This window comes from Ursus arctos, unplaced genomic scaffold (genome assembly GCF_023065955.2).
Source record: "Ursus arctos isolate Adak ecotype North America unplaced genomic scaffold, UrsArc2.0 scaffold_33, whole genome shotgun sequence".
Lineage (NCBI taxonomy): Eukaryota > Metazoa > Chordata > Mammalia > Carnivora > Ursidae > Ursus > Ursus arctos.
The window spans coordinates 615948-633280 of NW_026623019.1; the positions used below are offsets into that span (position 1 = coordinate 615948).

Genomic DNA, 17333 nt, shown 5'->3' on the forward strand with positions numbered 1-17333 from the left:
GAAAAAGTCAGCGAAGGGGGCATGACACACACACACACACACATTAAACCATCTCAAAGCCCACACCAAAGGGCACAACTTCTCAGTTACAAAAGGAACAGAAGGGGCACCTGGGTGGCTCAGTCGTTAAGCATCTGCCTTGGGCTCAGGGCATGATCCCAGGACCCTGGGATCGAGCCCCACATCGGGCTCCCTGCTCCGCTGCAAGCCTGCTTCTTCCTCTCCCACTCCCCTTGCTTCTGTTCCCTCTCTTGCTGTCTCTCTCTCTGTCAAATAAATAAAATCTTTAATAAAGAAAGAGGAACAGAAGCATTCGCTGCTTCGAAGGTCCCAGGCTGGGGGGGGGGGGCATGTCGTGTGCCAAGCAGCCTGGGAGACGCGCCTGTGACCCACGGAGAACCCACCTCAGCATAGCCTGCCCTAACGCCACAGCCACGTGAATATCTGACGGCGCAGAAAGGGGACTCCAGCCGCCCAAGGGCTTTGCAGCCTTCAACACGGGGGCAAAGGATTTTCTACATGTTGACACTTGAGGTTGAGTAAAAAAGCGGAAAACAAAAACGGACAGGTAGGATTCCCAAGAACCCAATAAAACCATAAAATGGAAGCAAGTACACCAAAGCGGTGACAAAAATTATTCTCTTAGTGGGAAAATATTGGGGGCTTTTCACTTTCTTCCCTCCAATATTCTGTTTTTGGGCTGAGACAGCAAACAGTAATTAGGATCAAATGAGAATGAAAGACCACAAAAACACCACAATGAGGGACAGCTGCCCATGAGAAGCCGGAAGGAGGGAACCCGCAGTGGAATCGAGGCTTCAGGGCCTCCTGGCACAGACGAGGGGGAGGGTCGCCCTGCACCTGCGGGAACCAGCAGGTGCACCGCCTCAGGCCCAGAACACGCTGGGAAGACCGAAAGGCATTGGGGACCAGGCAACATCCTCCAAGGGAAAGGGAGAGAAACGCAACAGAAAGTCACCCCTCGGGGTGCTGCCCCCGGTGCCCCGGCCCTTCTGCTCGTGAGGCCCAGCCACAGCCTAGTCTGTAAGAACACCAGTGACAGAACCCCTGCCCACAGTGTGGTGAGGGCATGCGGGCTGAGGGCCGGGACAGGTGCTGGGCTGACAGCCCCACATAGAGCAGACAGCAGCAAGCCATGTCACAGGGGGCAGTCAGGACGCCACAGGGAGGCCAGACAGGAGGGGCATGTGGGCACAGCAGGGGCCTGCGGCAGGCAGGACATTCTCTTTCCCAAACTCCAGCTGCCTGGTCTATACCCACAGCTGCCACAGGAATAATGCAGTCAAAGATTCAAGCAGGGAGGGGGGGTGGGAGCAAGACCGTGGAGGTGTCAGCCCGGCCGAAATCTGGGGGCCGGACATCTAGGGGCTGGAGCAGAAGGGGCACTCAGGTGGTCCCTGAAGGGATGGAAAATCCGACAGCCAGAAGAGAAGTAGAAGGACTTTTAAGACAAACCCCAACTGCACGGAACACACAGTGCATGGTCCTAGAGAAGCACGAGGTCTGCGGGGAGCCTTCAAGGCCCCCAGCCCTGCCAGGCATCCACACACACGCAGCGAGGCAGGTGCGCCCGTGCTGCAGTCTGGTCCTTCTGCAGGCGACACAGAAACCTGGCAGACGTCCCTGGTCAACAGGGCAACTGCTGTCCGGACTGAGGAGGAAACGCACAGCAGACGGGGAAGCCACCGAGCCACCTTGGGAGACCAGGCCCAGGCGGGCACAGCCCGCACACCAGGACGGCAGAGCTCAGCTCATCCAGGTCGGGGCTGGATAACGAATCGTAACATGTGACTGACTACAGGTGATCCTGGGAACAATTACAGGCAGGGCCACGAGCAGAGCTCTCTGGGGAGGCCTCCCCGAGAAAGAACCGCATCAGCTGTATCGATTTGGATGAGCACCGTGAAAAATTCCAAATAGAAAATAAGCTACTTGTTAAAAAAAAAAATACTAGAGACAACAAAAAGTTAAGATTCTTTAAACTAGATTCAGCAGATAATTAAAGAACGGAGTGGCCCAGGGCTTGGGAAGATGCCATATTCAAAAACAAAAACACAAAAACAAGCCCAGATCAGAACCACCACCATCTGTTGCAGCATCTCCATTATGTACGATCTACGAATCAGAACCCTGAACCCAAGATGAGAAGAGGAGGAGTCCGACGGCTCCTGACTGCCTGAACCTCGCATCTTCAGGACCCAGACACCCAGGCCATCAAAACAACAGCAGAGGTAAAGACTCTGACCCCCCTCAGAATCTTAGAAAGGCTGTAAAACCTGAGAAGGCAGAAACGAGCTGCTTCCCTCGCACTTTTGCAGAAGATCCTTGTTGGCAGGTCTTTCGTGTTTACCTGTCAGCAGGGAGGAAGGCATCCCTGGAGCCGAGCGTGATGACCCCCAGGTGAGGGGAGCAGGATGGAGGGCAGCTCGCTCCCACCGCTGGGGACACTTCAGAGACGGAGTAACAAGCCACATTCGCAGCAACCTTCCCAGCACAGGGCAGAGCCAAAGCCACTGAGACGAGAAGGTAAGGAGGTGAGTGCAGACGGAGAAGCAGAGAGAGAAATCCCACGTGGCAGCACGCAGGACAGCAGCCACAGGCTTGAGCACAGCTCAGCGCAAGTGCGACTGGCCGCTAGAAGAGCCACAGCGTCTTTGGGCTGCAGCAGTGGAGGACCAGGCACGCCCACCGGGGAGACGCCCTTGCCTGGGACCCCTCCACCAGGGGTGGGTGCCTGGAGTCCCACTGGGTACGAAGCCGGGCAGGCCACAGCTTCAGAGCAGCACAAAGGTCAGCATTGGACCCAGGGGTGCTGAGCGCCAGGCCCAGGGCGGCAGGTACGGGGCCCCTGGCCCACCGTGGCATGGAGGGGCCACCGGGAAGCATATAGCACCCTGTCAGGAACTGGCCTACCCTCGGGTCTCACACCGCCCAGCCCTCCGAAGCCCGCACTTGGCTCCTTCACACCCAGGCCCCACGGTCTACAAGTCCTGCGCTCCTCAAAGGCTCCCAACCTGCCAGCCCTCGCGGCAGCCTGTCACCCCATGTTCCTTCAGTGCAGATCCTGGGCCTCAGGACTGGCTGCCTGAAGGCACCCCACGTCCTGATGCTGGACAGGAGGGAAAACGGCCTTGGCACTTTTTAAGGACGTTCAGTTTTGAAAGTTGAATGGGAAAGTGACAGTCCCCTGACCCGCAAGAACCCCGGCAAAGCTGCCCTCTCCCTTGGACTGAAGGAGGCAGGTCTGCGGAGCAGGAGCACCGTCCCCTGCGCACACACAGCGGGGCCCTGAAACGCTGCCTCCTGGCCTCTACCCTTCTTTCCACGCCTCAAGGCCCAGGCAAAGCACAAAGGCCTCTCCACATTCAAGACGCACGGTCAGAAACTTCACTTGGTGGGAACGTTTCACCACAAGACTACTTGCAACGAGGAGCTAACAACCACGACGCAGGAATGAGCGTAGCAGAACAAATTTAGACTTAAAATAAGCATGAAGGGCACAGGTCCAGGATAGCCGGATGACTGAGTAGAAAAGGGAAAGGAAACACAAGCCCTAAGAGCCAGGGTGAGCTATGAGGGCGGGACTGCCGGGGGTGGGGGGGTGGTCACCCGAGGCCTCCCAGCTTCCAGCCTCTGTTCTTTTACTCCGAGTCTGCTCCTCCGTCGGACACTCCTGAAACTCAGTAACTAGCCCCACTCGAAAGGAAGCCTTAGCCTTATGCGACTTTAAGATACACCACCCATCATACTCCGCAACTGAAACATGAGCATTTCTTCTGTGAAAGGGTTCAGGGGTCACCACAATAACCCCACAACTAAAGGGACCCATGCTGGAATATCCCGTGCTCCACACCACCCTCAAACACCACGGAGGCCCAGGAGACCGCGCAAAGAACAGCTTTAGGATAAGCCTTGCCCATTATTCATCTAAACAATCTTGACCTTCAGCTTCCTGAGGGTGCTAATGGGTAACAACGTGCAAAGGCAGATCACAGGGGCCACCTGGGTGACTGCAGCTCCCTACCACAGAAACCACAGAGCGGGGTACTGCTGGTAGGATCTGTTGGACTGGGTCAGCACTCACCAGAGTCCAAAGGGGATGACAGTGTTCACTCACCCACACCTGCTCACCTCATCCTTCTAGAAAGTCCACAAAGGAGATTCTGTTCCTAGTTCCCCTTTGCAAATGCAGAAAGTGCGCCTGGGCCAGGCCGTGGTGGAACTGGGATGGCGCCCAGCTGTGTGACTCCAACTCCCTAGCTCTTAACCCCTTGGTGACACCTAGGGCTCCTCCCCTGCCCACGACATTCCAGCCTGATTGTATCAGCAAAAAGAGGTTTGGGGCTTCACACAAATCCACAAGCTCCTCTTTCTGGGTTCACTCCCTTGCGAGTCCTTATTGCACTTTCTGAAACTCCGGCCCCTCACTGAATTAAGAAAGAGAAACCCTTTAAATTCTAAAAGATTCTGGAGAACCCCTGGGCAAGGCTCCATTATTAACAGCAGCTGCAAGGAGCACAGCAATTCCGTGCGTCTCGGGAGGTAACAGCATCCCCGGCACTTCGCTGCTTCCTCCAGAGTTGCCCGCGCCCCCATGCGGGCTCCGGCTACCCCCGGGGCGGCCTCTCGCGGCTGGGCCGTCGGCCGGGGCGGGGAGGGGGGTGTTGTGAGGACGCGGCCCTGACCTGGGGGAAGGGGTGACACTGGGGGGACGAGGAACTGACCCAAGGGGACCGGGATACGGGGGACGCGGAACTACCCGGCGCGGAGCAGGGGGTGCGGGAAAACCGATCCGCGGGGAGAGGGGTGCCGGCGGGTCGTGGAACCGACCCTTGGGGAGGGGGAGTGTTGCTGGGGAGACTCGGAACTACCTGCGGCGGGGAAAGGGATACCAGGGGGTCGCGGAACCGATCCTGGGAGGGAATGTTGCTGGGGGATCGCGGAACTCCCCGGGGGCAGGGTGAGGGCCCGGGACCGCGCCGACCTTCCGCCGCTCACCTGCGCGTGGGCCACCACCAGGCTCTTGTTGCCTTCACCGTGGTACCCCCATTCATTCTCGTCCATCTTCCCCTCGTCCATCCCCCGGCGCGGCCGCGAGCTGGGGGCCGCGGGTCCGCCTGGGCACCAGCCGCTGCCGTCGGGGGAGGAGCGCCTGTCAGCCACGGCCTCCGCTCGACCCTGTGGCCCCGACTCCCAGGCTCCGGCCGCCGGAAGCCACGCCCCCGGCGGCTGCCATGGCTGAACCGGGCAACTTCCGGGTTTGCGCTCGCTTCTCCTCCTTTGACCACCGCGGCGGATGGACAGGAGGCCATCTTGGATGCTGGCACGGTGACTCACTTCCGGAGCGCGGATTTGAGAACCGGAAAGGAGGTTTCCGGACGGGCGCCGGAAGTGAGGCAAGCGGGAGGAGCCGGCGGCTGCTCGGCGCCCACGACTGATCTGGCGGGGACTAGAGATCCGGCGGGTGGGGAGTCGGGGAGGGGGCTGCCGAGCGGGCCCGCAAATTGGGGAACGGGTGTCCAGGCAGGCTGGAGGTTACGGTGGTCCGGGGAGGGTGTGGTCCGGTGGTCCGTGAGCGTCGAACTGCTCAGTCGTGGAAGGCCCGCAAGGCACTTGGCGTCTCTGAGCCCCCGCTTCCTTTTCTGTGAAGTGGGATGTGAGTCATCTCGCACGGGGTTGCTCGTTACCTGGCGCAGAACCACCCCAGCAGTCCCATGAGGTGGAAGCATTGTCCTCCGCACTTCCTGCAGCTGGAAGCGTGGCTCCTGACGAGTAGGTTTTATGGAGCCTTGAGCACGAGGCTCGGGTTAGTGGCGAGCCCCTCCTCCCGGCGCCTCGGTGCCGCCTTCTAGAGCTGCAGTCCTAAACGTGACTGAGGGCCTCAGAAGCCTTTTGTTAATGTGGGTTGTTTGTGTCGATGTTTACCGTATTGTAAATGTGAAATTCAAAGGAATACTTTAACATTTAAAAATAAACATGACGATTTGGTGGCACCTGGGTGGGTGGCTCAGTGGGTTGAGCATCCAACTCCTGATTTCGGGCCCGCGGCATGATGTCCATGTGGGATTGAGGTCCCCTGGGCTCTGCTCAGCTGGGACCCTGCTTCTCCTCCTGTCCCCCTCCCCCACCCCTGCGCTGGCGCTTGCGACCTCTCTCAAATAAATGGATACATCTGTATAAATAAACATTACGCTTACAAAAACATTTCCCCAAAATATAGAGAAGAGTGGTAATTGTTTTACATTTTTGCAAATCTTAAAGTTTGGATTCATAGAAGATAGTTGGATTCTCACATCTGCTTCTGCATTCAATATGTTGCAATATACTGCTTTGAAGTATATGAGGAAAATCCAGCTTCAGATCAGTGGTTCAACACAGAGCTACAGACCCAACTCTGACAACAGCTTAGAGCACCACTGGGCACCTGGCAAGGCCTCAGGAATAGTAGTGAAATGAAGCTAGTGAGTCAGGAAAACAAGCTGATAGTGTTGAGGATTGGCCCAGGTAGAAGGCTGCTCCGGACCCTCCCCAGGGATGGTTGAGAAGGGGGGGAGGGTAGAAACAGCCCACTCACAGGAGAGGAGGTAAGTAGTCCCCAAGGGGGAGGGGACGCTTACTCACAGGAGAAGGCCTTCCAACACCCTCACAAGGCCAGGGGACCCTAAACACGTATGGGATTGAGTTTCTCAGCATCTGTGAACAGAGAATTAAGACATTTCCTTAAGGAAGCTTCCAGTGTTGAAAATGTTCTTTATCTGTTTTGTTTTTTTTAGGAGCATTTTATCACACTGTTCAGAAGTACTAGCATATGGTGATGATAAAAAGATTACATTTTGGTTTCGTGATTCTTTTTAAGTTCTGCACAGATGGACCTGGTGGACCACCCCGCCCCCCACCCCGTCCATCCCCGATTTGGTACACCACTGACTACAGGCAGAGACAGGTGCTTTGAAAGCATGGTAACAACATGGAGGAGAGTGGATCCATCTGCAGAGGCCGGAGGAAAAGAAGGAAAGGCTAGAAAAGACATGAGCATTAGAAGTACCTCCTCCTCTATTCAGCCCATGTGATCTGACTTAACATCATTCCTAGTCTCAAGGCTGGCTTGCGACCTCAGCCTGTGTGCAATCAAGAACTATATTCTCAAGGAATTACGTCAACACCAACCCAGGGATTGGTTCAGGGGGGTGCAAAGATGATCCAGTTAAGCTCACTCCTTTGGCTTGCATTGAAGTAATCGTGGGGAGAGTCACCCCCAGCTGGGTGACTAAGAAGCCGGGAGATCAGCACATGCTGCCAGCAGTGATCCAGACATCTCTGATGGCAGCAAACAGCTGGGAAGTGGTGAGGACAGGAACACCTGGTGAGACCGAGGATTGCTCGGTTGCTTTTAAGTTTCCAATGCAGCAAATTCCATCTTTTGCTAAAATAATCTGAGTTCCTTTCACTCACAACCTGAAGAGCCCAACTAATAACAAGGTACACTGGGATGGACCAGTCCCCTCAGGTAGTGAGAAAGTGAAGCCAAGACCAAAAGGCCAAGGTTAGCAGGGATTCCTGCACAAGGCCTGTCTCAGCCTGTGTCACTGGGTGCTTTACGCACCGCCATCTAGGTCCCAGCTGCACTGCCACCACGGTTAATCAGGGCCTTCTCCCTTTGTGTTTAAGAAAGGAGAGGAGAAGGGAGGAAGGAGGAGCCAGTGATGAGTACTTCCTTTTGCTGCTGTCATGTGTGTCCGGAGTCCTCACTGCACAGTTTACGTTTGAAGGACGCGTGCAGTAACGTGTTTCAGCTACTGTGTGTGACATGACCGGATAAGAAGACACCTCACCCCTGCTATTTCCCTCCCAAACCTATAACCCCCGTGTAATCATGAGAAAAACATCAACCAGACGCAAATTGAGGGACACTCTACAGAATATCAGACCAGGATTCCTCAAACTGTCTGGGACACGGGAGACATGGATAGACCAGAGGAGCCTAAGGAGACAAGACCCCTAAATGCAATGTGGGATCTAAAAAGGATGTTGGTGGGAAAGTTTAGTTGGTAGTAACAGACCAGTGTTAATGTCTTCATTCTGGGAAACAAACCATAGTTGGGTACATTAACATGGTGGGAAGCTGGGGAAGGGCACATGGCATCATCTCACCATGTTTGCATAAATCCAAAATAAAAAGTTTACTTACAAAAAAGGAATTCATTTTTCAGCTTCTTTGTAATTACATAATTATCTATGTATTTATATATATATATATATATCTCAAACTAACAAAATAAAAGCAGTCTTTACAACGTTTGCCCTGGGTGATGGGGAAGGGGGGCAGGACACACACTGTGAGGGAGAGAGTCTGCATTGTCGGACCTCCATTTGGCCACATCAGTAAAAGTAGTTGCTGCTAATCTTTGGCCCATCATTTCCATGCCTAAAATTACCCTACAAAACCCTCAAATACACACGGTATTTGTACAAGCAGCAGCGCTGCACAGGACTTGGTTCCCAACGTGGGCACCTCAGGACAGCCTCGGGCTGCACTGACCCACCCCAGCACGAGACCTGGAGCGACGCTCGGCAACCGTGTTCTAGCAAGTTTCTCAGGTGACTCTCAGGCACTGAATTACGGCATACTCGAAAATCACCCAGCCGGTAAGGCAACGAGTCACGCTTGTAGTGACGTGAGTGCTGTTCCAAGTCCGCGGTTGTGAAGCATCGTGTGTGTGTGTGTAAATGCAAAGAAGAGGGGATGGAAATTATTCTGTCTGGGAGGAGGAGAGAGGGAGAAACAAGGGAAATAATGTCACTTTCCTCATATATTGTTGATTCAGAGAATGTATTCATAAAACACTTTTACAATAAAAATTTAAGATTTTATTTTTTTATTATTTACTTGAGACAGAGAGAGAGCACAAGCAGAGGGAAGAGGCAGAGGGAGAAGAAGAAGCAGACTCCCCGCTGAGCAAGGATCTCGACACGGGACTCGATCCCAGGACCCTGGGATCCTGACCTGAGCCGAAGGCAGACGCTTCACCAACTGAGCCACCCAGGTGCCCTTTTTTCAAGATTTTATTTTTTTATTTACAATAAAAATTTCAACGAATACATTCTCAATACTTACTTTTTTTTAGTTGAGGTACATCCATCACTATGTATGCATGTGAATGATGGCCATGTATGTTGTTAAATGCAGGAATCAATGTGTTGGAATACAAAAGAACATTAAAAAAAATGTGCCTCACTGTGCGCTGAGGTTTTCTCTGGGAATCAGACCATGATGAGTGCATTACGTTTTTCTATAACATTTTAATTTGGCACAAAAGACATGAGTTACCTTTGTAATTAGTGGGGGAGGGAAGTCCTGCGTGAGGTGGCCTTGGGGCGCTCAGGTACAGGAACCGGGCAACTGTTCTGGAGCGTGAACTCCAAGACACACAGGCCACCTGAACTCACAGCGGGCAAGGTCCTGCGATCCGGACCCGGTCCCACCAGCCCCAACGTGCCCTAACTGGATAATGAGTCGGGGGGCCTTCGAGGGCACACAGCCTCTTCCCATCCGAAGATACGGTGGTGCTGAGCACGCTGTGACCTGCGCTGGTCACTTTCCCGGGGCCCATGTCCAGCGCGGCTGCTCTCCATCCGCCTTCTGCTCACCGTCCTCTCCAGCTTTCACACTCCGAGACAATCCAAGCAAAGGGGTGAGCCCCCGGAATGAGGGCATCGTTATCATCTCTGACTTAGACAACACAGTAAAGTGTCAGCCATCAAGGACGAGACCGGTAATCTTACCTACATTAAAAATTAAAATCTAGGGGCGCCTGGGTGGCGCAGTCGTTAAGCGTCTGCCTTCGGCTCAGGGCGTGATCCCAGGGTCCTGGGATCGAGCCCCACATCAGGCTCCTCCACTGGGAGCCTGCTTCTTCCTCTCCCACTCCCCCTGCTGTGTTCCCTCTCTCGCTGGCTGTCTCTCTCTCTCTGTCAAATAAATAAAATCTTAAAAAAAAAATTAAAATCTAGAGGTACCCAGAGTAGTCCAATTCAGAGACAGTGATGGTGGATGCCAGGGGCTGAAGGAGGACGGGCTGCTCATGTTTAGTGGGGACAGGGCTCAGTCTGGGAAGATACAAACGTTCTGAAGCTGGGTGGTGTGATGGTTGCACAACATGACTGTACTCAGGCCGCTGAACTTAAAAACCGTTAAAATGGTAAATTTTAGGTTACAGATATTTACCACAGTAAAAGTAAATTGAAATCTCTGCACAACAGTTCACAGAACTGTAATGCACATAAGTGACCAAAATATAAAATTGGAAACATCTAAAGTATCCCACCGAAGACACACTGTGCAGCCATTACAAAGACCAATCTCCAAGATACGCTGTTGAGTAAGAAAAAGTAAATTCTAAGATGCTGGGCACACGACGATGCCACTGATGCAAAAACATGCCACAGGGTCCCCTGGCTGGCTTGCTGGAGAGCACACAGCTCCTGATCTTGGCTTCATGAGTTCAAGCCCCATGTTGGGCACAGAGCCTATTAAATACATATTTACAATATACATATATTTACAATATATATAAACACATCTGTACTCAGCCACGTGCTCCTGTGAGTATATGCTATCCTGGAGATAACACACGAGAAGCTAGTCATAGTTACAAATTACAAGCAGAATGTGGTGGTGAAAATAAAATCTTGGCTCTGCTCTGCATATCCTTTCTTCCTTCCCGAACTTTGTATATATGAATGTGTTACCTATTAAAACTCTAGAGGGAGGTGCCTGGGCGGCTCCGTCGGCTAAGTGTGTGCCAGGGTCCCAGGATCGAGTCCCGCATCGGGCTCCCTGCCTGGCGGGGAGTCTGCTTCTGCCTCTGCCTCTGCCGCTCCTCCTGTTTGTGCTCTCGCTATCTCTAGAGTCAAATAAATAAAATCTTTTTTAGAAAAAAAAGAGAAAGAGAGGGGAATTCTGGTTTCCAGTCTTGCATGTACAATGCTGGGAAGTTGTTGCTCTGTCCTTCCAACAAGTAAACAGCTGGACTGAAAATCAACAAGCCCTAGTTCGGTCAGAGAAGCGAGGTCACAGGGCAAGCTAGACAGGCCGGCAGACACCGAGAACCACAAATGAGTGGTGTAGAGCCCCTCAAACACCGCAGGAGCCGGTGCCGACGCGCAAACCTACACCGTGACTGAACTTGCTGGAGGCCCCGTGTGGACAGCTCTAAAGGACAAAACTCCAGGGGACCCAGTCACCAGGGGCTCTGCGCTTTTGCGATGTGCCTCTGAGAGGCCCAGCAGGGTCTCACAGTGAACAATGAGGAAAAGAATCCCCTTGTGCCCTGGCAGGGAAAGGCAGAAATAACCATTTGGAGATATGCAGGGCACCCTGTTCTTCCTCAAAGACCTGCTTCAGAAGAAACTATTTTACCAGGCCTAACCTGCTGGGGTTTTATCAGAGTCTAACCAACCTGGGGGAAGGCACATACCCAACTTCTTCCACACCCTTTACCCTCCCATGTCGGGAAGGGAAACACCCCGCTCCAGCCTCCTCTGGCCATGCTGGCCCACATACGGTGGGGAAAACCCTGAGAGGCACTTTGAAGGTCAGATCCCAGGTCAACAGGCTCACAAAAGACTGAAACCTAATCCTACACTGTAGAACACTTCCCCCACTCCCACACTTAACACCACACCACTAAAGGCCTATTTACTAGAGTTCCTTTCACCCAATACATCAAGCCTGGGTTTCAATAAAAACCCACAAGGTATAACACAAAGACAGGGGCGCCTGGGTGGCTCAGTCATTAAGTGTCTGCCTTCGGCTCAGGTCCTGATGCTAGGACCCTGGGATGGAGCCCTCCATCGGGCTCCCTGCTCCACTGGGAGCCTGCTTCTCCCTCTCCCACTCCCCCTGCTTGTGTTCCCTCTCTCGCTGGCTGTCTCTCTCTGTCAAATAAATAAATAAAATCTTAAAAAAAAAAAGAGAGAGATGGGTAATGTAAACAGAGAGATGGAAAATCTAAGAAAAAATTTTGGAAATGCTAGAGATCGCACGCACTGAGACAGAAAGAAAATACCTGTGTCTGCCTCCTCAGCAGACTGGACTCCACTGGGCATGAGCATATGCCAACAGGGGCACCAAAAGTAAAGAGCAAAGAGCAGAAAAGACTGAAACAATGTCACAGAATAACCAACAGAACTACAAAAGATGTGACATGTGCATAGGGTGACCACTTGAAGGAGAAAAAAGGAACAGAAGCTATAGTTGAAGCAATAATGACCGAGAATTTCCCCCAAATGAATGTCAGACACCAAACTGCAGATCCAGGGTGCTCAGAGAAACCCAAGCAGCAAAGATGCCAAACTGAAATGACACCTCAGCATAGGACATTCAAACTGCAGAAAGAATAGCTTGCCTAAAGCGAAGGGAAGGTAAGCATTACACTGGACTCTTCCTCAGAAACCACGCAAGCAACAAAGAGTGATGCGTAACATTTAATGGGTTGAGAGAAGCCCCCACCATCCTAGAATTCTGCACCCTGCAAAACTATCCTTCACAGGTGAGGGAAAGGAAGGCTGCACGAAGATGAATGTAGGAAGTACTGGGAGTCTGTATCATCACCTGCACCACGGCATTACCGGAATCTGTCTGAAGTAACTACATTGGAACTCCAAAGTCTACTGTAGAGTTGCATGGGAAATTGCAGTGACTCTTGGCCATTTCAGCTCTTAGCACAGTAGCGGCCACCTATCCCCACCCCTGACCCACAGCAGGCAGTCATACGTTTGCTGCAGGTGCAGCTTGCACGCAGCTCATGAGAACCTCATTGGCAATAAGGACCCTGTCCCCCAAATACTGGGTATCTGATCACTAATTTCTGCCTCTGCTCACAGAGATGCAGACAAAGAGGTGGGTGGCCACTGTGGCTGTGCCTGCCCCTTCCGCTGAAGGAACCACTGGAGGCTTAAAAGGCTGATATGCGCCCCCTCTCATTTTTCTCTTTTCCCCTGTCTGGGAACCAGACATTAAAGACTAGGACATGAAAAAGCAGTTGCATATGTGGGGAAATGAGAAAGTCACCAGTTAACCCAGGGAAAGACACAACCTGAAAAGAACTTAAGTTTACATCTCAGGCTGACCCTCAGCAAAAGACAGCCCACGACATCCTGAAAAACAAAAACAATAACAAAGGAAACCCAGAGGTAGAGAGGAGAATCTGATTTCCATAGATGTCACATTGTTATTTTCAAATGTCCAGTGTTCAACAAAAAGTCACAAGACATGTAAAGAAACAGGAAATATGGCCTCTTCAAAGGAAAAACAAAACAAAACAAAACAAACAAACAAAACCCCACAATTACACCAACAGAAACTGTCCCAGAAAAAGACCAGATGGCAGACGTACTAGACAAAGATTTTAAATTAGCATTGTTAAAGAGGCTCAAAGAACCAAAGGAGGACATTAAGAAGGTCAAGAATGTGGTGTATGAACAAAATGGGAAAACAATTAAGAGATTTAAAAAAAAAAAACACTAAAAACAAACCAGAAGAAATTCCAGAACTAAAAATTACAGTAATTTGAGGGGTGCCTGGGTGGCTTAGTTGATTAAGTGGCTGACTTTGGTTCAGGTCATAATCTCAGGGTCCTGGGATCAAGACCCATGTCCTGATCTCCACTCAGCAGGGAGTTGGCTTGTCCCTCTGCCCCTCCCCCTGCTTGTGCTCTTTCTGCCTCTCTCTCAAATAAATAAAATCTTTCAAAAAAATAAATAATAAAACTTACAGTAATTTGAAATGAAAAAGACACTAGAGGGATTTGAAGGCAGATCTGACGGGGCAGAAGAACTGGTGCTCGAGAATAGAAGTGCTGAAATTCGAAATTCTGGGCACATAAAGAGAACAGGTTGAAGAGAAGGGACCTGTGGGACACCACCAATAAGACCAATGTGCACACTGAGGGCATCCCAGAAGGACAAGAGAGAAAGGGGAGGAGAGAATATTTGAAGAAATAGTGGCTAAAAGTGTTCCAAATTTGGTGAAAACATGACTATAAGCATGCAAGATGTTCAACAAACTCCAAGCATGACGAACTCAAAGACTCACATCAGGACACATAATCAAACTGTCAAAAGACAAACACAGAGCAAATCGTGAAAGCAGCAACACAGAAGACTCGGCACATACACGTCCTCAATAAGATATCACAGATTTCCCCTCAGAAACCTTGGGTGCTAGAAGACAGTGGGCCAACACCTCAAAGTGATAAAAGGAAAAAACTGTCAACCAAGAATCCCATACCTATCAAAACTGTCCTTCAAAAGTGAGGGTGGGATGCCTGGGTGGGTCAGTCACTAAAGTGTCTGACTGCTGATTTCGGCTCAGGTCATGATCTCAGCGTTCTGAGATCAAGCCCCACATTGGGCTCCATGCTCAGCAGGGAGTCCACCTAAGATTCTCTCTCTCCCTCTGCCCCTCATCACCCCCCCAACCAAAAGTGAGGGAATTATCAAGACATTTCCAGATAAACAAAAAGGGAGTTTGGGACCACGAGACCTGCCCCACAAGGAATGCTGAAGGTAGTGTGAAACAGAACATGAAACCAAATGAGAAATGAGGGTCTCAATAAAGGTAAATACGTGGACAGTAATAAAATCTAGTATCATCATAACGATTGCTTATAACTATATTTTTTGTTTTCTATGATTTAAGAAAATAATGCATTAAAATAATTCTTAATTTATTTTTTTCTACACACAATGTACAAAGATGTAATTTTATAACATCAACAACCAAAAGAGGTGGGGATGGATCTGTAAACGAGCAGAATTTTTGTATATTTGAAGTTATGTAGTTATAAAAATCAAATTACAGTGTTATAACTTTAGGATGTTCAATGTAATCTCCATAGTAACTGCAACAAAAATAGTAATAGAGTGTACATTTAAAAGGGGGGAATTAAAACCTTTCACTTTTTAAAAAAGATTTTATTTGTTTTAGATATAGAGTGTGCATCGACGGGGCGAAGAGCAGAGGGAAAGGGAAAGACTCTCGAGCAGACTGCATGCCAAGTGTGGAGCCTGACGTGGGGCTAATACCATGACCCCGAGATCATGACCTGAGCTGAAATCACAAGTCGGATGCTCAACTGACTGAACCACCCAGGTGCCCCTAAAACTTTTCAGAAAGGAAAGGAAAGGAAAGGAAAGGAAAGGAAAGGAAAGGAAAGAAGGAAGGAAGGAAGGAAGGAAGGAAGGAAGGAAGGAAGGAAGGAAGGAAGGAAGGAAGGAAGAAAGAAAGAAAGAAAGAAAGAAGAAAGAAACAAGTCACTTATATGAGATAGCTGTGTAAACAAAATCATAAAGACAGAAAGTAGAAAGGGTTGGCAGGCAGGGGCAGGTTCCTGCTCAATGGGGACAAAGACCGGATCTGTAGGGGCCAAAGAACAACATGTATGCACTTCATCCCACTGATCTATACACTTCACAATGGTTCAAATGGTAAATTTTATACACTATGTATTTTGCCACAATAAAAATTTGAAAACAAGCGAAGAAGAAATGAAGACTTTCTCACACAAACAAAAATTGAAGAAATTTGTTGCCAGTAGACCCACCCTGCTTGAATGTTCTTTGAAGAGAAGGGAATGATAGATGAGAACTATCTATACAAAGAGAACTATTGATCTATATAAAGAAAGAAGAGCATTACATAAGGAGTAAGTGGAGGTAAAATAAAATTTTTGTTGTTCTTATTCTTAACTGATCTAACAGATAGGAGTCTCTTCCATAATAGTAACAGCAACAGTGTTCAACAATGACAGCTTATGTGTGAGATGAAAGAGCAATGATACAGGGAAGTAGCGATGATAACAGGAGGTAAGAATTAGGAATATTTTGTTATCATAAGGCACACACACTCCCTGAGAAGTGGTATGGTGTTATTTGAAGGTGGACTTACATTAGTTGTAAATATATTTTGCAAACACTAGAGCAATGACTAAAAAAAGGTTTTAAAAAAGTATTACTAGGGGTGCCTGGGTGGCTCAGTCATTAAGCGTCTGCCTTTGGCTCAGGTCACGATCCCAGGGTCCTGGGACTGAGCCCCACATCGGGCTCCCTGCTCAGCAGGAAGCCTGCTTCTTCCTCTCCCACTCCCTCTGCTGTGTTCCCTCTCTTGCTCTGTGTGTGTCTCTCTGTCAAATAAATAAAATCTTTTAAAAAATAAAAAAGTATAACTGATATGTTAAGAAAAGAGAGAAAAATGGGATCATAAAACATGTTCAGTTAAAACCACAAAAGGCAGAAAACAAGTGGAAGAAAAAATGAGAAACAAAGAAAAAAGGGCAACAAATAGAAAATTGTACCAAACATGGTAAATATTAATCCAACCATATCAATGATCACTTAGTTAGTGGTTCTAAATACACCAATTAAGAGACCGACTGTCTGAGTGGATCAATAAACAAAGACCTTACTATCTGGTGTCTGCAAGAAGCCCATTTTAAATATACAGACACACAAAATTAAAAGCAAAGGGATGGAGGAAGATACACCACCCTAACATTAATCCAAAGAAAGTGGGTGTAGCTATACTAATTTCAGACAGGGCAAACTTCAGAGCACAGAAAGTTAGAAGGATAATGATGGGTCTTAGATAAGGACAAAGGGATCAGTTCTCCAAGAATACAACAATCCTTAACGTGTAGTCCCCTAACAACAGGGCGTCTGACTGTGTGAGGGGAAAGCTGGTAGAATTGCAGGGAGACTTTGAGAAATCCACTATTATAGTTGGAGATTTGAATACCCCTCTCAGAGATGGACAGATCCGATAGGCAGAAAATCAGTAAGGACATAGTTGAACTCAACAGCACCATCAGTCCAACTGCATGTAATTGGCAACTGTAGACAACTTCATCCACCAACATCCTCCTGAAGCTCACATGAAACATTTACCAAGATCGACCGCATTCTTGTCCCCAGAACACATTAACACATTTAAAAGAATAGAAATCATGCAATGTATGCTCTCAGAACACGATGAAATTAAGCTAGCAATCAATAAAAGAATAAAGAAAATCCCCAAAATACTTACAGATTGAACAACACGTTTCTAAATAGCACAAGGATCAAAGAAGAAATTTAACAGAAATTAAAAAATAATTTGAAAACTAAAATACAACTCGGGAGTCTAAAAATAAAACTAAGAAGAAACCCAAAAGAAATTCTGGAGCTAAAAAGTACAACTGAAGTGGGAAATTCGGTAGAGGGATTCAAAGGCAACTGTGAGTAGACAGAAGCAAGTATTAGTGAACTTAAGAACA

At 49.4% G+C, this 17333-nt stretch overlaps 1 protein-coding gene across 3 annotated transcripts in view; it reads right to left on the reverse strand.

Annotated features, from left to right (window-relative positions):
* Positions 1 to 5237, reverse strand: part of IPPK (inositol-pentakisphosphate 2-kinase) — a 45041-nt gene extending 39804 nt beyond the window's left edge. Inside the window, exon 1 of one of the 3 annotated variants that reach the window (XM_048218316.2) lies at positions 5020 to 5237. In XM_048218316.2, the coding sequence (XP_048074273.1) occupies positions 5020 to 5100 (81 nt within the window). In that variant the 5' untranslated portion in view covers positions 5101 to 5237. Of the gene's footprint in view, positions 1 to 4152; positions 4997 to 5019 lie in introns of those variants that run through there. The other 2 variants (XM_026519128.4, XM_048218317.2) reach the window with 2 other exon arrangements.
* Between the last annotated feature and the right edge of the window lie 12096 nt (positions 5238 to 17333).